Genomic DNA, 22,814 nt, shown 5'->3' with positions numbered 1-22,814 from the left:
ACCAATACTCTGAGGTCCTTCTCCTCCTCTGTTACTTCCAAGTGATGCATCCCCAGTTTACAACAAAAATTCTTATTAATCCCTAATTGCATGACCTTGTACTTTTCACTATTAAATTTCATTCTATTACTATTACTCCAGTTTACAAGGTCATCCAGATCTTCCTGTATGATATCCCAGTCCTTCTCTGTATTGGCAATACCTCCCAGCTTTGTGTCATCCGCAGACTTTATTAGCACATCCCTGCTTTTTGTGCCAAGGTCAGTAATAAAAAGATTAAATAAGATTGATCCCAAAACTGAGCCCTGAGGAACTCCACTGGTAACTGCCTTCCAGCCTGACAGTTCACCTTTCAGTGTGACCCGCTATAGTCTCCCCTTTAACCAGTTCCTTATCCACCTTTCAATTTTCATATTGATCCCCATCTTTTCCAATTTAGCTAATAATTCCCCATGTGGAACGATAGTAAATGCCTTACTGAAATCTAGGTAAATTAGATCCACTGCGTTTCCTTAACAAGTAGGGCCAAAAAGTGCTATCTAGGCATGGGGGGGATTCCTTTAGTGAGGGTGGAGTTTGGGGAGTGGGATAATAAAATCAGAGTCTGCTAAAAAGGGAGGTTGTTAGAGTTTGACCCACTTCCACAACAAAGAAGGGCTTTTCTGGGGAGATAATGAAGAAATACTCCTGTTTTCTGAGCCATTATGGTAGCATTGCAGCCCTTATCTTGGATCTGATAAAAAGACAAATGCCAGAGAAGTTGTCTCTCTCAAGAGTGTGATCAGTGTTTTTCATTGCCTTTAAGAAATGGTTGGCAAAGTCACCCATGCTTTTGAGTGAAGTGCACACAAATGCATCTAACTTTGAGTTATGCTAAGACCAATCATTTTGAAGAGGGATGAGTATCCCGGGGTGCATGTTACTAAAAATTTAGTACTGAGGGAAATTATTTGTGTCACATGAGAAAGCCTTGCTATAGTGTAGGCATTCCAAACTCTCTCTCAATGGTAGTTGTGATAATCCACAGTCTCTTTTTGGGTTAAACTGTATGAATGAGACTACTGTGGTAAAGCAATTCTTGATGGTACTGCAGTAATATAATTAACACTCATGCAGATTGGCTTTTTCCTTAAATATACAGGATGACTTGTAGGTAGCCTGGAATGCTGCCAGAAAGAAGGTGCCAAAGAATGTTACACTTGCTGAATTTCAAAGGAATTAGTTAGGAGTTAGGGCTTGTCTACACTGGCACTTTACACCACTGCAACTTTCTTGCTCAGGGGTGTGAAAAAACACCCCCCTGAGAGCAACAAGTTTCAGCACTGTACAGCACCAGTGTAGACCGTGCACAAGCACTGGGAGCTGCACTCCCAGCACTGGAAGCTATGCCTCTCATCGAGGTGAGGTTTTTTAAGAGCGTTGGGAAAGCTCTCTCCCACCATGCTGCCACAGCAGAGCTTTAACATTGCCAGTATAGACTAGCCCTTGGATGCGTATTTAGATGGATAGTTTTCAAGGAAGGGAAGACAAGTTGGCTAAAGTGTTGGATCATATTAAAGAAGTTCTGTATTAAAATCACAAATGAGTTTGATTCCCCAGAGTTTAAATTCCAGGGTATTACTAATTAAGAGGTCTCTTGGTTTTTGGTACTGTTTCTCTCCCTCTATGTGTGAAACTTGCAAGCTGCTAATTGTGTTAGTACATTCTAAGACAGAGTCTGTTCTCAAAGCAATTCACAGAGAGAGAGACTCAAAGCAATACTCTAACAACAGAAACAGCACCCAGAGACTCCCCGCCCTTTTGTTGTATTAACAATTGTGATTAAAATAGAGATAGAGGATGTATGTGGATGGATGCTTGGTGTGGATAATAACTGAATGATCAGGGAGGTGCCAGCCTAAGAATCCAGTGTCCATCGGCTGAAGAAGGCGTCAAGTGGAAATAACCAGAGGACCCCCCGGAGGGCAGACTGGAATCCACCCAACAGCCTCAAGAATGGGAGAACCAAAGAACAAGATAACATCTTGGAGCCGTCAGGAATGTGCTATCTGCTGATTGATTCAGCAACAGCATGAAGCAGCAATTCCCATAGACTGGCATAGGAAGAAATTCCTATAAAAATAGACTCTAAAAAATGAGAACTTTGGGGGTCTGATTCTGCAAACCAACTTCCAGGAGCATCAGATGAGCATCTGACAAGGCCCTGCTCCCTCCTCATGTCCAGGCCACCTTGCCAGTGGCTTGGCATGAGCAACTCTAAGGCTGGTAACTATGATAACAACCTTGCAGAACCTGTGTGTGTGTGTGTGTGTGTGTGTATGTGTATGAATGAATGAATGTGTGAATAAATATGAGATTGAATGGAATGTTATAACTATAACTAACTGCTTACTAGGATTCTTTCTGTATTCACAATAAATGTGGTATTTTGCCTTTTTCCCTTTAATAAGATCCTGCTGGTTTTTATTTTATTGGTACAACAAAAGGAGTTGGGAGTGGGGGAGAATCCTTGATGTGGAATGGAAGCAAAGTCCCTGGCTCATCTGGCGAATAGAATGAAGGGCTGAATAGTGATTAAATTTAGATTAAAGGCTCAGCTGGCCCTCCCCAGGAGTGAATAGCAAACTGGGAATTTGGCTGCTGAAGGGTATTATTGATTTAATTAATTGATTATTTATATGGCAGTAGAACATAGGAGCACCAGTCATGAACCACAACCCCATTGTACTAGGTGCTGTACAAACACAGAACAAGCAGACAGTCTCTGTCTCTTATTTTCAGTGTTAGAGATTGGGGATAAGAGAGAATCTATCACATGATTTTAGACAGGTATATGTTTATCTTTTGTATTTCAACCTAATTTTAGGGCTTGATCCTGCAAACCCTTGGAAAATCTTGTGTGAGGGTGGCTAAGTAATCTTTATGCAAAAAAGCATTATTTTGGATAAAATATACTGAACTACTCTCAGACTTTCACTTATGGAAATCATTTACCAATACTTTGTGAGCAATGGTATTCTCTCAACACAGTGCATTTGCACACACACATTAGAGTTCAACACTCACCCAATTCCCAGGGTCTGCCTTTATTCTTAACTTAAGTAACAACCGAATACAAAGCTCAGCCTAAGTTTTCTCCTGAGTTTCCCTTTTTCCTATGGCTTCCCCCTGCAGGATCCTCTGTCCCTGCCTCTGGTTCTTTTCTCCCCTAGATAGAGAATTCAATGCTGGGTTTTGTAGCTAATAACACTTATCTGGTTGCATGCATCAATAGAAATAATACTGTATCTTTATGCAGAATCAAAGCACTTATCACACACTTGGTACAATACAAAATGTATGTTTATTTTTATAAACGAGCAAAATTTAGAAGCATGGCATAGTATGCTAGAAATTTTTTCTGAAATATTTCAAAGCTAGTTATGAGCCATGAACATGCCCTTCTCAGCTGAATTATAGTGTCAGTATTGGTAATGCTAGACATGGGTAATGTGAAGTCCATTAATGTATATGAGGTACAATAATATGATACAGTATCCACACATTCCATGCTGGTGAATATACATCTGCAAAGATCAAAAGAGATGGTGATTACTAACAAGACTATACCGTCTCTTCAAAGAATGTACTTATGCCTAGTTCTTAGAGATGGAAATTAGCCAAATGGATAGCCTGCTTGTAGAAAAAACAAGTTATTTCCAGTGATACCAAGGGAAAAGCAACATATGAAAGTGCTTATGAAAAGGAGAAAGGGGATGCATTTTCTCTAAGTGCTGTTTGAAAATATTAACTTGTTTTATTAGCAATTTACTGTAAAACAATCAAAATGTTGTAAAATAACTTTTTTTTCTGTTAATACTGTCAGAAACAGTAATGAGATTTGTGGCTTTCATTTCATTCTAGTTAACACTAATGCTGGTATCATGCAATAAAAAAGTGTCCTTGTTTTGTGACACATAATGTAGCTTGTGTCTGTTTATGCAGGGGGAACCTGATGTCTGTGTGAATTGCCTGTGTATATTTCTTATAGAAACATCCATATGACCCCTTCATCTTCTATACCAGGCCTTGGTATCTTTTACAGGAGCCTATGTACAGCTGTAAGCCTGTCCAGAATGTGGTATGTCTAAATTTTAACTGGGTTTTATTTTTAAAGAGGGGAAGTACTGTCCAGACAGGATAGATTCACTGGTAAGTTCAGGTTAGCATGTGCTTCTCTGGCAAAGTAAAGCAGTGAGAGCACACTAGTGACTAGCATCCCTCCTCTGCAATAAGACCTCACCACAGTCTGCAAACAAATAAAAGAGCTCTTTCTTTTGTGAAGAAGACTTTGCAAAGCACAGCTGAACTGGGCTGTTGTAGCCAAGGTTGGGTCTGGGAAAACCGTTCAAATAGGGTTATTTTCATAGATGATATGTGTTTGCCATTTATTGTTCTCTTGAAGGAGGTCTGAAGGCAACAGACTACGGTGCACTGGGATGATTTCGTATCTTCCCTACTCAAGTGAACTCTGTGTCTTGGGGCAGGAAGTGGGGAGGTTGCAATAAAACTCAGTGCCTTCTGAGAGCCCTCAGCTCCCACTGACATCAGGAGGTGCTCTGCAGCTTGAAGGATTGGGCTATTGGGTGCTTTTAAGTTGTCCCGCAATAAAATAAAACAAAAAAACAACTCTGACTGAAGTGCACTGGCAGGGCAGTTATCTAACAACAGAGAAGCCTTGGTATTAAGTCACCCCGTAGAGCAGATAAGAGGCCTTCTTGAGTGAAATCTAGGACTAGACCACACTAAATTCCTAATAGAGGAAATATTGGACTAATGATCTAATTACAGTGGAAAGCCCCAGTTTACATCCCTCACTATGTAGATAGTTTGATTTTGACTTTTTATATGAAATTTAATTTCAATCCATTCCGTTTTCAACCAGATCTGTAGGCTGCAGTGGATTAGAGTCTGCAAGATAAATTATATCCTTGCTGACCAAGCAGTGGAAATAGGACAGTTGGTTCACCAGTAAGTGCTAATGCACAAACAGTAAATGCCTTTACTTTCTTCCAACAACTCTCTCTGAAATACAGTTCATTCTTGCATATGTCTGGCAAGCCATTTCCATTTACTAGACTATTTTTAGCTCATAAGGGGGAAATAGCCATTTATAATGTACAGCCTGATAATTCACTGTCTTACACCAATGCAAAGTGAGTGGAAACTGGGTATAAAAATCCAAATAGTAGCATTTTAGATCCACTGTGCCATTTTGCACATCTAGTTTAATGAGCCTGTCTCTCCATTGCTTTGTACTGTGTGTAGTCACTTATATTTGTGAAAAGTGAGTGCAAATTGCTACCACCCATGTAAGTGAGTGGAGAATTATGCTTTTAGTTCCATTTTGCACTTTGCACAAGTATAAATGGTTACCCGGGGTGTGAAGCAATGGAGAATCTGATCCACTGTTTAGATTTGGTACCCTCTGATATTTTATATTAAAAGAACCCGTCCCCTGACCGAAAACAATAGTTAGTACCCACAGTACCTTGTCTCATACCAGTCTATAGGCTATATGAGAGGTTCTTTTATCTGTTTTTTTTCCTTCTCACTGGTCCTTCTAAGACACAAAGGCATCATGACATGGTTTTTGACTTCCCCCAGCAATGTTAAAGCAAATGGAATCTTCCTGTCTGATACTTTCAGACATCAAAGTCCTCAGCTTGCACTATACTTTTTTCAGAATAGCAGCCATGTTAGTCTGTATTCGCAAAAAGAAAAGGAGTACTTGTGGCACCTTAGAGACTAACAAATTTATTTGAGCATAAGCTTTCGTGAGCTACAGCTCACTTCAATGCATCTGATAAAGTGAGCTGTAGCTCACAAAAGCTTATGCTCAAATAAATTTGTTAGTCTCTAAGGTGCCACAAGTACTCCTTTTCTTTTGATTATACTTTCTGTGTGTGACCTGATCCTACCGATGATTAATGTGGAGATACGGTAGGCTAAGTGAGATCAAATGTGCTAGAAAGTTTAGTCACCACATTTGGCTACGTAGCAAAGCAGTTTACTCAGGATGCATGCTTGATAAATCAGGTACCAAGAAAGAGCAAGCAATGAATGGACAAAACTTTAAGTTTCCATGAGCAGAGAAATCATATTTATATGACCACCGCAGAACGTGACATTTCACTTTTGCATTGAAAATGGAGTCAAAGAGCATATCTGCATAAATATTTTTAAAGGACTCAACTCAAATTGGTAGAGGCTAAGATTTCTGTAGGAAGAGAACACAGCTATTTTTTCTTATAGATTATAAATTTTATCCTGAAAAGAAAAATCTGTAAATTCTTTTAAGAAGTCTCTTATTTTAGTTAATAAATTTATAAAACTCTCACTTCTTTTTTACAACATAGCCCCCACTCTACACACACACACACATAAAGTGGTGTTCTACTGATTTATTAAATTCCAGCAGACTATTTCAGTAGTACCGTTTATGCAAATTTGAAACTTTTTTCAATGTGCATTGTGAGAGAAATATTAATGTCTAATTCTGCATTTACCTGGCTAATTTCCATATATTTGTGTTGTATGGTAAATCACATGAAAACCTACAGGGGAAAGTCTCAGCTCTGCTGACAACTAATAGGCTATCTTTTCTTTAGACTTGCACAAATTGAGAAATATAGCCTGTGGCAAACATAATGGAAAACTGCATTTTTAATGCTCCCACACATACTCATTTCTTTACAAAGAAGAAAGCAGATGACTATTCTTAAAAAATAAAACTTGCCAAAGCTCTTGGAGTGATACAGGGTATTGGAAACTAAATGCTTCTAGCTGTGGGAATTTTGATTTGAGGGTTATTTTTTGACTAATGGGAGTGGCATTGTGCCTGAAAGGTCTCAAGGAAAATCATAGCTATACATACTTTTCCCCCAAAGATTATCTATAAGTTACAAAACTAAAAGAGCAGAAAGATTGCCTAAACTTGAGTTTCATATTTACCGTGTTCTGCATGTTTTGTAAGGTAACTCCCTTCTCTTCATGTGTCAGTATAATAATGCCTACATCTGTAATTTTCACTCCATGCATCTGAATAAATGGGTTTTTTACCCATGAAAACTTGTGCCCAAATAAATTTGTTAGTCTTTAAAGTGCACCAGACTCCTTGTTGTTTTTGTGGATACAGACTAACACGGCTACCCCTCTAATACATGTTCTGCATAATTGCTGCATGTTCTCCTCTTTTGGTACTTTTAAAGGTGATTACAAAAGATGCTCATAACAACCCTTTTGACTGGGCTTAGTGATGTCTGGGTGGCTACATCTGCCTTTTGGACAGCTTTTCTATTTAAAATTACAAGACATTTTAAGGTTTAGATTTCTGTCTCTCAGCAAGGAGAGACCACTTGGTTGATCTGATATTTCTGTTAGGTATTCATGGGTCAGACACTCTGTTCAGTTTCTGTGGTTTACTTCACATATATGCAGTTATTCTTTTGAGGTCTGTCATGAACTGGACTGTGGAATTCTAAATTGAACTACAGTAAACAAAAGTCTGCACTGCAACAAGATAGTCCAGGTGACCATATTAGCAAAACACAAGTGTTCAGATACAGGGGGAAAGAGATGAAATAACAGTTTTTTTAAAATGTAGTGAGAACAAATAGACTTGTCTCTGGGAGTGTTTCATAGACAGCAGCTTATAATTATCTACCTTCAAGGAATATTCTAAGTGGATTTGTAATAGAAGCTTACAGAGTAGTAAGAGATCTTGTAGTTCCTAGTACCTCCTCAGCATGGTATGACAGGGCTGTGAAGACTTGTTGGAGGAATGTCGTTCTATTTAAATAAGGAATACTTCTGTGTCACTGCCCTCCTGTTCTGAAAAGAAGGTGACTGAAATATGAGACTCCACTTGTGTACCGAACAGTTTCAGTGTCCTTTTGCTCTGCCTGGCTAATAGGGCCCATGGTGGATTGTGCATTGAATATTAAATGAATTTGTAATGCAAAATACAGATTTAAACTGCAGTCACGAATTTTTTTGACATCAGGGTGTTCCCTGACTTGCATTTTTCTAAAAGTTGCAATGTTATAATTAGACAGCCAGTGCTGAACTCTGAGGAAAGCAGTAAATACTGTTGATTACACATGAATGTCAGTAGATACTTTTGGATGGTAGAATTGTAGAGAAACTTTTAAATGGTCGTAAATAGTGTACAGCTCAATTAGAAATGGAAACTCAAATAGGTAGGAGCTAAAGTGCTGCTACTTGTCTGAAGAAAGAAGTTAGTGTAGCCCCCGCTCGTGCTATACATTTAGCTTACGGCAGTAACTGTGAGTTATTTTTAAAGTTTCGAGTCCTGTTTTCTTAAAACTTTTCCCTTTGCTTTTAATTAAGACCATTCTCTGACTTGCTGCAACTCACATAGGGGATTTGGGGAGCTTAATGCACTGATTCAACCACAAATCTATTAGAAGAAATGTTTTGGTGCCTGTTCCTATTTGTTGTCGTTCTGTGACTTTACTGCAGATCTAAAGTAAGTCTGATAAGATTACCCTGGCCAACTAGGATTTAAACTGTGGTATTATATCTGTTATATGATTGTATCCACTAAATTGTATCCATTGTGTAATATGGTCTGATTGAATTTCTCAGTTGGGGAATGGAAGTTGTTGTTTTTTTCTATTTAAGGCAGTATGAACACAAAGGATGGGGAGGTGTACGTACATGTGTATTTACATATGTGTATATATGTACACACACACACACACACACAGGTAGTTTTAACTGTTCTCTTTGGAGACAATGATTTCCATCGTTGCCAAAGGAACTAACAGACTAACATTTCACTGTTTTGGGGGTGAAAAAGAAGGTATGGCTAGCAAACAGAAAATGTGTGCTGTATATTGTGGCTTGATTCTAGATGCTGAGAATGTGGAATCTTTTCTCATTCACTTAATTTTACTTATAAGCCATAAAAAATGGCAGCCAAAATGATACACACAAGAGAGGTTTTCCCACTCATTCTGTCATTCTGGGCTATAATTTCATGTCCCATGTTGGATCTATTGCCATGGATATTTCTGTCTAATGTAGCTGAAAGGAGGTAAAGTGAGTATTGTCAGCCTCAAGCATTCAAAATCAAGAGTCAGGCCCCCCAAAATCATGAGATTATTTTAGAAATGCAGAAATTAAGAAAACAAATGAACTAACCTATTGGCTCTTTTTATGTGTCTTCTTACTTTGGGGCCCTTAGGATACACTTGCTTCTCATTTTCAAGCTTTTCTCTGCAACCATGACAGGTAAACCATTGGGTTTTTTTCAGTGAAAACTGAGATTATCATGCAGCCTCTTGAGAGAAAAACACCAAATATTATGTAAATTGCAATAAAATCACAAGAGCTGGTAACAAGGCAGAGTTCTTCCTTTTTATTTTATTTTTTTCAATCAGAACTCTTCTTGCTGACATTTACTCAGGTGACCAAACTCTCCCCATTTTCTCACCTACATGGAGAGGAGAAGATACAACTTCTGCTCTTTGTCAGAGATCCTTTTCCAAAGGATTCTTTTCCTTGTGCAATACAGTTTTCTTCATTTCCCTCTCCCCCACAGGAATTTTGCCATGTGGAATGGGGGACATTGCTGAGGACAGATTCCATTCGTATCAGAGGCTTCTTGCTCTTGGGACTGGCCTCTATTTGTACATCTCTGATAGTACAGAGTACAAATAGAAAAGACCTATAGCAAGGCCTGAGAGATGAACTTGGTTCTCTGCAACCAAAGAGAATGGTATTTTCCCAGGTACTGTCCAGACAAGAGACTTTTTTTGTAGCAGCATGTCTAATTTCAATAGATGCTAGCAACAGGCAAATGGCATCTTATCCTGAAGATATGCTACAGATGCCAATTGAATAGTTTTCTCCTACATGGGGGCTAGTTCACTCTCTCCTTTTGCAGAGTTCAGAGATTCTGCTTATTTCACAATCGTCCACAAGTAAGCGCAAGAGTCTCCTTGAAGTTTTTCCACCTTCCCTTGGAAAGGAAAAATGGCCAGGAAAATATACAAAGACAAGGCAGTGGTCATTCCAGTAGCACTTTGATGACTATGGCTTTCCTATTCTCCTCAGTTAGATGTGGAAGTCAAACAATAGATCCTTCCAGCAGGGGGTTGGACTAGATGACCTCCTGAGGTCCCTTCCAACCCTGATATTCTATGATTCTAGTAATCCTGGTGCAACAGGGTTTTTTGGTTAATCCTGATCACCGGTGCCTAAAGCTTCTCACCTGGAGCTCAGGGATTGTTAACTTCTTGGGTGTATTGAGGCATTCTGAGATTTTAACTTCATTGGAGTCCTAGCTGAAATACTATTCCTCCTCCCTTGCCCATGAAAGTTATCGTAAAATCTGATTAGCAGTGTTCTTCATAAATAAAGAGCGTATTTAGACTTTAATCTGAGCAGTATGCGTTGTACATCTTCTCCTCTTCTGCGGTAGACTTTGGTCACATTGGCAGAGCTTCTGTGTAGCTGTGATTCGCAATGCCTACTTCTAAATCACCCCAAGGACTGAAGGTTATGTGAAGCTAAAAACTCTCAATAAAGCTACTTTTAAACAGCAGGATGGGAGCCTATGCAACAACTCAACTAGCTAAATTGAACTTCAGGGTGGTACCATGCATTTGCATTGGGAAACAGGCTAAGTTTAGGTCAGATTTAGCTAGCAAGTGTTAACTAGACTCAATCTAAAAACTCTGATAGTGTTTCCTAGTCAAGACAACATCTGTGATGTGCTAATATTCACCATTCAGAAAGAGAGGATCCAGAGGCAGCCAGTCATATGTTACCATCTCAGCCCAGACTTCTGTGTCCTAATGAAAGGATTAAGATAATCCCAAAGATTTTCAGTATCTGAGTTTCACGAGATGAGTGGGCAAACTATTTCACAGTAAGAAGAAGAAAACAGGTCTTGGAAGATGCAATGACACTAGCATGCCCGCTGCAGTACGTTTAAAGAGGACAGATGATAGGAGCCACCTTAAGTCCATCCTGTGAGTAATACATCTGGATCTAAAGTGTATACTAACTGGTCGTTGGGTTTTGGGGATTTCTTTTTTTGTTTTCTTTAAGATGAAAAGAGAGAAGGAAGGGAAGAAATAAAAACTGATTGCAGTCGCCCAGTTTGGCAGGCAATTCTTAATTTCTCCGGAAGTGCAGAGAGATTACAGTGTGTCCCTTAATCACCTTATTCTTGGTAGTTCACGCAGATGTAAGAGCAGGGCAATAACTCAATTGAATTTTTGTCCTCCTGAGGTAATAAAACATTATGGGGAATGAGGAGTATTATGCATTTGTTTTACTGTAAGCATACAAAATAAATGACCTCCTTGGAGAGGAGAGGGGGAAGCTCTTACCTCATGTCTATCATCAAAGTGTGCATCTGTTCCTAGGAGGAGGAATTTAATATCGCTGTTACATAGTAGTCATTGTATTTTTATCATGGAAATATCAATCAGCTGGTGGAGTAGAAAATTGTTTACCACACCCATGTTACCATTTGTGAGGCTCTTCTGAGGAAGGAGGGCTAGATAGGATACCCCTTTTTTTCTTCCAAAGACGCAGACCATCAAATATTAATTGTGTCTGTAGGTTTTTGCTTCTAGCTGTGGCAGTGCAGGATATAGTCAACATTGGAGGTGTATTCAAAGCATCACTTTTCTATTTTCCCAGATGAAATATTAATCCTATTTATCACAGGACTACTTTCATCACAGTTAGCAAACCGCTCTAATAAAAAACAGTTATGTATGCAAGTCCATGCAATCTCATTTATGAAACTGAATAACAGTTTCCAGACTTAAAATGTACGGGCTACATTCTGCCTTTGAATAAGTATATGTACCTTGCTGAATCATTTCTAAAATCATTTTCTACACAAGATAGAACTGTAAGTGGTGAATCAAGTATGTGTTGGTCTTTGCTTAGGCTAGCAGTGGAAATGGTTATATGTACAATGGTATCACCACATCTATATTAGTAATGCAGGAATAGATATAGCTTTTTTTCTATGAATAATCCATGACTATGTGTGTAGTCTAAGCAAAGTATTCAGTACTTGCATGTATACAGTCACGGGGCCATAGGAAGGACATAATTTCCTGGATGTAACCACAGAGTGCAAATATTGTGCCCTAAAAATAACACACCAGTTACTGTAAATGTCAGCAGGGGGAGTTTTTCTGAGTTTGATTTAGTGAGAGCCTACAGCAGAGCCAGCTGTTAGCACTTCTTAACGACTTGTCATTGTGCACAAGAGAGGGAAAGCATCATTTCTCTATATTTTTGTCTTGTGATTAAGAGGAGACAATCTCCTGCACTTGCCAACAGGCACAGAATCAGAGCACCAGTTCTGCTTAATTTCTTTCTCTTGTTTGCATGGTGAATTTGCTGTTTCTTCGCACTGATGCCAGCCCAGGAAGCAAGGAATCTAGGAGTGAGGAGAATTTGTTTTAAGTTAGTTCAGAGTGCTTCAAGTACACTGTTACCTTACAGAGAGTGTGTGAGTTTGTGTCTGCGTGGGTAAATCATTTTAGTTATCTGTTACACAGAGGAGGACACAGTTAATAAAAACAGATGAGACAGGAGCAAGAGACAGAATCACTTTTTTCCCAAAAAATCTTCTTGTAAACCAAGACAGCTCCCAGTTGTTGTCATTTTCTGGAACACAGAACCACTTGCTATGAGCCAATACATAGCTCTTTAAATCACTGTGGATTCTGTGTATTGAAATAAAAATTATTTGCAACACTATGGGCTGTGCTTTCAGCTACAACCGCTGATATTTGTGGCCACAAAAAAGTGCCCAAAAGTGTTTGCACATAAAGAATGTGCTGTCTGCGTGGGGACTGAATGCAGGTGACTTGACTCTCAGTTTACATGCACAGATACAGGTGTGCTTACAATTTTGTAGTTGCAAACATTTATGCAGGTGCCAAAGATCATTTGAAACTAGTAGAAAATTTACCTCGAGAGATCTATATTCTCTTCTTGTGGATGTTTAATTTACAGTAGTCACCATGCATTTTAAGGACAGGCTAGTCCCTTAACTGACAGAACTGTGTAGAGCTGCATTTGTCATGGGGAAACAAGTAGATACTAACCACTGTCTTCCCCAAATTATCTTTTGCACAGTATGAAATTTAGTATTATGGCCCTGTTATTAATTTCATATTTTTCTCTTCAGGTATTACCTCTATAAAGACATAATTTGAATGGCAAGTAGGAGGTGGCTATTTTAGTTTAGTTGTATAGGATGCGGGGTGAAGTTTTGAGTAGATCCTCTGTATCACTGGCAAACAAGTTTTAGGAACATAAGCACTATGTTACCTTAGTAAAGTCAGGTTATGTTAATTTTCTTCTGATTATTCTTTTAAAGTCATCCCCTACCATTTCATTTTGTTATCATTTGGTCCCCATTTTGTGGCACTAATTCTAAAACCGACCAATATCAAGACTAGCTTTTCCTTTGGTGAACTCAGGAGAATCCATTTCATTGTGAGTGTGGGGAAAATACTGTAATGTGTCATTTTCCAAGGTAAGCACCTGGAATACAAATTAATGTTAAATAGGCTGTTGAGAACAAGGGTTGGGAAGGGAGAGAGGGGAGATTGAAACTTTCAAGAATATCCTGTGCTTTGTTTCTCCCATTTTTAAAATAGGGACATAGACTCATAGAAGTGTAGGACTGGAAGGGACCTCAGTAAGTCATCTAGTCTGGTCCCCTGCACTCAAGGCAGGACTAAATAATAACTAGACCATTCCTGACAGGTGTTTGTTTAATGTAGTCTGGCCTGCAATTCTCTTCATGCACTTGCGTAGCCAGGGAACCCGGGTACTTGACTTTTTTGTTCCTTTCTTTGTATGGCAGAGCCTGGAATATGTATATTCCCTTCAGAAGATCTGGAATATTTGCCTTTAAGATAAAGAATAATTGTATTTTTCTCTCTTTCTCTTCTTTTACAGCTTCTGCAATCCCAGATAATGGAAGGAGGTCCTGTCTAAAGCTTAAAGTCTTTGTGCGGCCAGCAAGTAAGTTCTTTAGATCAAGCTTTAGAGGGTGGCTTAATAGCGCATGCTTTATTGTGTGGTCTGGTAAACAGCAATAAACCTTTTTGTTTTTTTTTTACTGTTAAATCTTGTGTGGTATTTGTTCTGTATAGCAACATTTGTGTTTCAGTTTTCCCCATATTTTCTTATCATCCTTCATAAAGCTTTTTGTTTTATTACCTAGCAGTTGCTAACTTGTTGTTTCTTAAATTGTTGTACAAATGGACGACTATACTGGCATTTGGACAAGTGCCAGAGACTTTAAAATATAAATATATATATAGATATAGATATATATAAAAAAAATAGAGAGAAAAGATAGAAAAAAAAAGGAAAGTGGGGAGTTTAAGGGTGTCTCACTAACATATTTGGCTGTTATCTCTATTTTTGTTATAGACAGCTGTATGAAAACTATAGGTGTTCATGATCGTGTTTTCGATGTTAACGACAAAGTAGAAAATTCATTAGAACCAGCAGGTTAGTATGCTTAGAGAATCTCTTTTAACAAATGCGTCTATCCCTCTGGTGCTTCAGTACCTTTTTCCTTCTCTTTCTCTCTGCATGCTTTGCATGGTATAATTGCTCTGCTTTGGCTCATTTCTAGCAGTGCTAATATTGCTTATGGTATACCTCATTCTTCCAGTATCCTTGTGTAATGCATGGGAGACAAAATGTTGCTTTTTTGTGGCATATGGTTTAATAAAATGCAGTGCCCAAATTTAAAATCTCCAGTGACATGTCCAGAAGCCACTTTCTGTTCCATCTCACACCCCAAGCATGCTGACAAACCACTCTATCTTCTAAATGGGTCCAGAGTTTTAGAAAGATAGCAAATGTCTGAACTGTAAATACTCTGGTTTCATGTGGTTTATATGCACATTTAAAAGGAATTGGGTACTGCTTATTTAATACTAATGCATGACAAAGGCATGTAACTGATAAAAGTTAGTGTTTTCCTAAATAATTCATTTGTACATTTAGTTAGGCAAAGTGGTGTTATAAATTTTCCCATCTAGTTTTTACAAGAGAATTGTAATCATGTCATCTTCTGGTCCAAATACGAGAGCAAATATATTCTAAAATCTTGTGGCCTCTCTTTGTATCCAAGTGTTGTAGCCTTAAAAACAGAGAGAATGCTTATATCACCAAATATTTCCTTTCCCCTTCCCTTCCTCCCCGCCCCTGCCACCCAAGTGCACAGTCAGCAATAAGTCAAATTAATGTCAGCCATGAAAGTGTGTGTGTGTGTGTGTGGGGGGTTATATATGGTTCAGACCATGCACAGATTTAGACACATGCTTACCTTTAAGAAAATTATTAATCCCACTGACTTCAATGGGTCTACACATGATTAAAATTAAGCATGTGTGTAAGGCTCTGGAGAATCAGGGCCTAGATGTGTATTGTATAGAAAGAAACATGCACACATAGTAATGCACTGCTAATTGAAAATGGGTAATTAAACACACTATACCAAAAAATTACACAGACACAATTTTTAATGCAAATTCAGAGAGCACACTAGAAGAACCTCTCTTTTTTTAGGTTACTTGAAAAAGGAACTTCCCTTTGATATGAAGCAACAAATTATTTTTTCCTTGCTCTGTTTTGTAATGGAATATGTTTGCTGATACTTTCAGCTGAACTAGGTTATTAGGCAGCAAAATAAATAAGACTTTAAGAAATTTACTAGTCTATATGATATGCCTGTGGACATACACTGTCTTTCATTATTTTTTACTCAAGAGGATATTCCGGGCTCTCTAAAATGTATTGATTTTGGAAACCGACTAGATTCTCAAAACAAATGAGCATCTAAATGCATGCTGACTCCAAGCAATGTATTTTTGTCACAATAAATGTAGTAGTTTTATTATTTTAGCATACTCCTAGAGGAGGCCATAAGGGCAATATCTCCCTAATTGTTCATTAACCTAAGAATCGAGAAGCCCTATGTGTTTTCTCCTGATATGAAATGTAGTGAATACTGGCTAATTAATACATACACCCTTTGTTAATGGTTTGCAGCAAAGACTTTAGTCTGGGTGAGACCAATAACAAAGAAGTGCTTTCAGTAAAGATAGAGGGTCAAATTTTCTAAAGTGCTGAGCACCTGCAGCTCCCATTGACTCCGTAGCGCCTACTTAACACAGTAACAGAAGCAAACCATTAAGACATCAGGCAATGGGGAGACTAAACCACATGGTGGGCATCCTGCAGACAGAGATGAAGTGGAGTGGTGCCATGAGGATGAAAGTTGGGCTTAATAAGAAGTTTATATTTAGAACACATCAGTTACCAAAATACTCTTCCCCCCACCCCCCTCCCGAGCATTGCATATTCACAACATTATTTGAGCTAATCCCCAGTTGACAATTAACCATTGCTGGAGCTGACAGTTTGCTGATGCGCTTCTTTATTGTTAGGATGTAAGACAGTGGATCTTGTGGCATGCTGTCTGCACTGTGTACTAATTTACCTGTCCTTGGAATGCATTTGTCTGTTTTGCGTCTTCTCACGTTGTCTGCCACCATGTTCTGTCAATAAAGGACACGAGGGTTGGGGCAGGTCAGGGGCACATTGTACAATTGCCAATCATTCTATCTAGAAATCATTCTTGTAAAAATTGGGCACTTATGTGATGACCTTCCTGGTTTCAAACAGTGTTTGTTCATAATCGGGAAATGGCGGGAAACCGACAAGTGAAAAGTCACTTCTTAATTTCAGAATTTGGGTTTGTAGCCATAAAACCACATAAAAACTTCAGAAGCCATAAAATGTATCAAATTCAAAAAGGCAAAGTTAAAATAAATTCTTCCCTCAAATGAAATTGAGACTGTGTATTTCAGGCCAGAATTAGACCCCCAGGGTATAATTTAAAGTGATGGTATCTAGAAAATTCATATTTGAGACGGTTGTACTAAAGTGTGGTCTTTTTTCATTTCCTACCTTCTACGATGGTAGTGACATTCTAGTTTTTACTAGTGAGGTCCTAGTCTCCTAGTTTAACTTTCCTTTTTGCTAAAATAATCCAACCTCTTTCCCCTAAGTATTTAAGATTGTGCACGGTTTTAACTGCACAAATGCAATTAATAATAATATTTATAAAGCAATATGGGAGCCACGGATAAAAAGTGTGCTCTACTGTACAAGTGCAAAGAGACCTTGGGATCATCTTGCCAAAAAGCCCAGATGCTGCTTTGAAAAAGTACCCCTTCATCTTACATGAAAAAAGAAGTTCTACTTTGAAAAGTGGCTTTATAAAAATGGCATCATAGGGTCCTTCATCTATTAGGTCTCCATGATTTCCAAACCAGATTTGTTCATTTACAGGTAAAAAGGATTTGAGTTTTGTTTTAACCAAATTGCCAGTGCTGCATTCACCATGGGATCTGTAACTCAAGCTGCCATTTGTATAATCACCACTCACAAATTCTGCCTTTATTTACACCAAGGCAGGCCTGTGTGTGATTGAGGCCAGAATTTCATGACAGTGAGGGTTGTACAGGGAATTATAGGCGGCCCAGGAAACGGAACTTAGTTTGCAATTTCATTGATGATACATGAGATAGAAGAGAATCAGTTTCATTTCCCCAGGAGTTTTGGTTTGACAGTAATAAGTAAACTTTTCCTCTGAATTGAGCAGATAGGGACTCTGAATAGACACTGAGAGCAGATCTGATGATTAGGAAGATGCTATTCTTACACAGAAACTTTTCAGAGTATTTTCTCAATGAAAGGCTCTTTTAAGAAATCTTCCATTCATAAAGTAACAGCGTGAAATACATAAGTGTGTAAATCATAAGTAAAAATTGTGCATTGCGTTTGGGCCATATGCCCTTCTGACCCAGTTCTGTTATCACTGGAACTAGTGAAGTTCTTTAATTATCTGTTGCAGTTACATAGTGTAATTTGTATGGTGTTTTGAAATGAAAGATGCTGGATAGAAAGATACTGTGGGCCTGATTCAGAACCCATTTAAGTCAGTGGGAGCTTTTGCCATGTATAAACTGTAGGTCGTTCAGTCGAGTCCTGAAGTCATTACTCTGACTTCAGCGGGACTTTCATTTGAATGAAAGACTGTGTTTGTCCCATTATCATGTAACATAAATAATATAATAAAATATTTATATTTGAATTTCAGTTACTCTGCGTGCATGCTCTTCATAGTTATACCTTGAAACAACACTGAAAACATGTCATGATAAACTTGAGACTGTTCCATTGGCAATTTGTCCTGGAGTCAAACCTTTGATAGATTGCTAGTCAAAGTTACTATACAGATTCCAGTGATTTCAGATTGGGTATGAAGAGCCCATGGACCCAAAATCGTACTTCCTTTATCTTTTAACATTCTGTGCACTTGCATGTTGGGTGCCATTACAGTGCAAATATAGGGGTTTCTTAAAAACTGCTTTTAAACTAACATTAAGGGGTACATTTTCAAAACAGTGTGGCATTTTTAGCACTACTTCCCCCATCATTAAGGAGAGTTGTGCAGCTCACATTGTATACAATCCTGGCAATGTAATTTGTATACATAGGAATTAATTGACTCACCATGGAAATGTGGACACATCTTGCATGAAATGCAGTAGTTGTTTATTACACTAAGCTGTAAGTGGCTGTGAAGTTTTCTGTGAAATTTTTTTAGCTAGGTTTCAGAGTAGCAGCCGTGTTACTCTGTATTCACAAAAAGAACAGGAGTACTTGTGGCACCTTAGAGACTAACACGTTTATTTGAGCATAAGCATCCGATGAAGTGAGCTGTAGCTCACGAAAGCTTATGCTCAAGTAAATTTGCTAATCTCTAAGGTGCCACCAGTCCTCCTGTTCTTTTTTAGTTAGGGTGGATCAGAAGAAACGTCTCAAGTTAACAGTACATTTTTTTAGACCACTTCGTTGTTTTAAAAAGATGTCTGATTTAATCCATTTATTTGGAAGAAAATTCACATCCAAGACTGATGCTTTTATCCCCACCTTAGGAGAGATGAAAATTAAAATATCTAAGTTCGATAACTTAAACTCTGAGATACATAGTAATGGAAATGGTAAAATCATCCACAACTACAGGTATATCAAAGATAGTTTAATGTGATCTGTGTACAGTTTCTTTAAGATGTCTTATTGTGTTAATACGAAATTGTGTCAGAAATTTAAAAGCTTATAAAGAGAGAAAAATGTTCTGCCCATCATGTTCTACTACTAACATACATGTACTTTGCAACTGTTTTTTCCAGTGATGCTGGCGGATTTACATTAGTTTTAGATTTAGCAGAGTATATGAGTAATCTGCTAGATACAATAGATAGCAAATAACTATTTACTAAGAGTTATCAAGGTTTGCATGTTTTCTCTTTCAGATCACTGATTGTAACCTGTTAGCATTTTTTCTTTCATTCATACTTCTGGGGGAAAAAATACATTCCTTGTGCACCCCAAACTCCAGTTAACTGTACTGGAAGTTTTGCACATGGAGTGGACTCATAGGCCAACATTCCAAACTTAGGAGCCTAAAGGTAGACTCCTAAATCTATACTCAGGTAGCTAAGTAAGGGATCTGATCTTCAAATGTGCTAAGCACCTGCAACTCCCATTGAAGCATCTTTGAAAATCAGGCACTCTTATTTAGGTGTCTAAATATGGATTTAGGTGGCTAAAGTTAGATACCCAAGTTTTCACAGATTCTAAGACCAGGGGAAACCATTGTGATCATCTAGTCCAGGGGTGGGCAAACTTTTAGGTCCGAGGGCCACATCTGGGAATAGAAATTGTATGGCAGGCCATGAAGGCTCAAAGAATGGGGGTTGGGGAGTGGGAGGGGGTGGAGCTCTGGTTTGGGGTGCGGGCTCCGGGGTGGGGCCAAAAATGAGGAGTTCAGGGTGTGGGAGGGGGCTCTAGGCTGGGACCGAGGGGTTCGGAGGGCGGGAGGGAAATCAGGGCTGCGGCAGGGGGTTGGGGTGCAGGAAGGGGTGCAGGCTCCGGATGGGGGTGCAGGCTCTATGATGGGGCTGGGGATGAGGGGTTTGGGGTGCTGGAGGGTGCTTTGGGCTGGGATTGAGGGGTTTGGAGGGCAGCAGGGGGATCAGGGCTGGGGCAGGGGGTTGGGGTCTGGGGAGAGGTTCAGGGGTGCAGGCTCCAGGCAGTGCTTACCTCAAGCAGCTCCCGGAATCAGCAGCATGTCCCTTCTCCAGCTCCTACATGGAGGTGCGGCCAGGCAGCTCTGCATGCTGCCCCATCCTCTGGCACCACCCCTGCAGCTCCCATTGGCTGCAGTTCCCAGCCAATGGGACCTGCCGTGGCAGATGCGGAGCAGAGCTCCCTGGCTTTCCCTACATGGAGGAGCCAGAGGGGGGCCCCTCCACTGCTTCTGGGAACTGCATGCCAGATCCAGCCTATGGGCCATAGTTTGCCCACCCCGATCTAGTCAGACCTTCTGTAAGTGTGCACCATACTGTTTTATTTTAGGGGAACACTGCATTCCTTACCTTGGCAAAACCACCAAGGCCCTCATTTTTGCTCCCATTGCCTTGAGTAGGAGTCTTGCCAGAAAAAGGAATGAGTAAGGAACACAAGATTTGACCCCAAGTTTGTTACATAATGAGTTATTACACGCTTGTGGAAGTCAATTTGCTAGCACAAGGTTCACTGCCCTACTTCACAGAGGATACTGAAATCTACTTGCAGACTGCTGAAAGAGACCTTATTAAGGATGCAAAACCTCATCGGAATGTGTGCTTTCTGTTTGAACAGATGATACCGTACATGAGTCAGCCGAGCCATCCCGCGGTGAGAATGCAGCACAGACACCGAGGATATCCAGCCGGCTTTTGGCAACCCTATTGTTCCTCCTGGCGATGCTTTTGACATTATAGCACAGTATATTCCAGTAACCTTCTCACAGAAAACATCAGGGTCTTGGAACATCAAAGATCCACCTAACTGCTCCTCCCAGGAAAGGGACTTTATATTGGTTTTGCAGATGTCAAATTTTGGGGGGAGGGCGGGAGGGGTTGTTTGGTTGTTTGTTTGTTTGTTTTCTTTTCAGCCTGAACTATGAGCAAGAATTTGAGGGGAATAACTAGTTTCAGTTCCCAACCTTCCCCATGACTTTCCTTGACCCCTCCAAAAATCAAAGGACTCAAAATGAAAATGCCAAATTATAACAGTAATACTAGTGATTCTTATTTTCCTCTTCATTCTCCTTTAAGAAGTCACTTCTGCTAGCTCACTGTATCATCTGTATGTGGATACGGAAGAATAGTGGCAGATGCAGTCAGTGAAGGATAAGGAACCCGAGTGGAAGCCCACCAGGGTATTACTCTCCAATACAATATTTATGCCTTCTCATTCAGTACTGTAAGATGATCCTGCAAGGCATCATGTCACCATGTCAGGACTGGAGGGGAAATATTAAGAACAGATATAACACTATTTCCTCTAGGAGTTTCTAAATGAACAGGCTTTTAAAAGGAAGAGACACAGTTTCTTATAAGACTGTCTTGAAACATCACTGACAGTAAAAACCTGTGCTCCATAATAGAAGCTCTCTTTAGAAAAAAAAATATTAATATTTAGGAATGTTAGCACACAGCAAGCAAGGTCAGATTTAGGAAACTTCACTGGGGGTACGAGTGCCTCTGTTATTTTCATTTAAGTGGGTAGTGCACACCAGATTATTTTCTTTCAAAACAAATCACCATGGTGCTACAATTTTTTTTTCTTGAAATGCAAAGAGGCATTTTTTTGTGAATAAAGTGACCTTCCCCAGGGCTGACTTAGTAGCTGGTAGCTTTGTATGCAGCTCTGGGTGACAATATGCTCTAAGGAGAGGACTTCAGTGGCCAGAGGAAACATTTTTTGGGACACAGGATATCCAGTGTGTTCTTGAAAAAAGAAAAGGAGTACTTGTGGCACCTTAGAGACGAACAAATTCATTTGAGCATAAGCTTTTGTGAGCTATAGCTCACTTCTTTGTCTCCCTTGCAAGTTCCACCATCATGGGAATAAAAAAAGCCAGAAGAAGCCAGGACAGCCAATCGGCATTGTTTGGGGGTGGCGGGGGGTAAGGAAAAGTGTTTGAAAGTAAGGAATACAAATTGAAATGTTGATTTTATATCTTCTCCCTTTCCAACACAGTTTGAACAGTAGAGGAAATATGTTTATCAGCAGGAGATAAACCAGATGGGCTCCCAAAGACTTTAACAAAATATTTTTTTAAAAATCCACTAGAATAGAAAATACATTATTTAGATATACTTTATGCTGAGAGTGAGTATATATGCTTGTCCTATTTAAACGTGAGAAAAGTGGTAACCCTTGATGCAATTAGGAATATGGGAACTGTTTTGTTTGATGAAATTGGGGGGTGACCCTGTTTAAGGAATCTGAGCATGGCCAGGAAAGGACTTGAGAAATCATTCACCAGGAAATGCAAGACTTGGGGTTTCTATTGGTGAGGCTGCCATGATCTTTGAAATCTGAAATATGTCAGGCCAATATCAAAACAAAGCCTTTCAAACAAAAACTGATGATTATGATTATGTTGAATGTGGAAAAAAATGGAACACGTTCCAACAAAACAAGGGATTTTATGTATTAGTTAAAAATTAATAGGGGTTGTTAATGGGCTTCATTTTGTGAAAATGATTATAAATTAAATTAAATTAAAAAGAGCTGCTTCCTAGAATTTTGAACAGTCCATGATCCAAAAAAGA

The 22,814-nt window shown here is 39.2% G+C and overlaps 1 protein-coding gene across 2 annotated transcripts in view; it reads left to right on the top strand.

The window, feature by feature from the left end:
• EFNA5 (ephrin A5) overlaps positions 1-20,972 on the top strand; it is a 271,066-nt gene extending 250,094 nt beyond the window's left edge. Inside the window, exons 3-5 of one of the 2 annotated variants that reach the window (XM_077816341.1) lie at positions 14,014-14,079; positions 14,494-14,574; positions 20,851-20,972. In XM_077816341.1, coding sequence (XP_077672467.1) covers positions 14,014-14,079; positions 14,494-14,574; positions 20,851-20,972 — 269 coding nt within the window. The remainder of the gene's footprint in view (positions 1-14,013; positions 14,080-14,493; positions 14,575-20,850) is intronic. The other variant, XM_077816342.1, reaches the window with a different exon arrangement.
• Positions 20,973-22,814: the final 1,842 nt, after the last annotated feature.

The sequence above is a fragment of the Eretmochelys imbricata genome, chromosome 5, assembly GCF_965152235.1.
Source record: "Eretmochelys imbricata isolate rEreImb1 chromosome 5, rEreImb1.hap1, whole genome shotgun sequence".
In the NCBI taxonomy this organism is placed as follows: Eukaryota; Metazoa; Chordata; order Testudines; family Cheloniidae; genus Eretmochelys; species Eretmochelys imbricata.
Note: the sequence above shows the minus strand (reverse complement) of the source record. Positions and strands in the feature narration are given on the sequence as shown.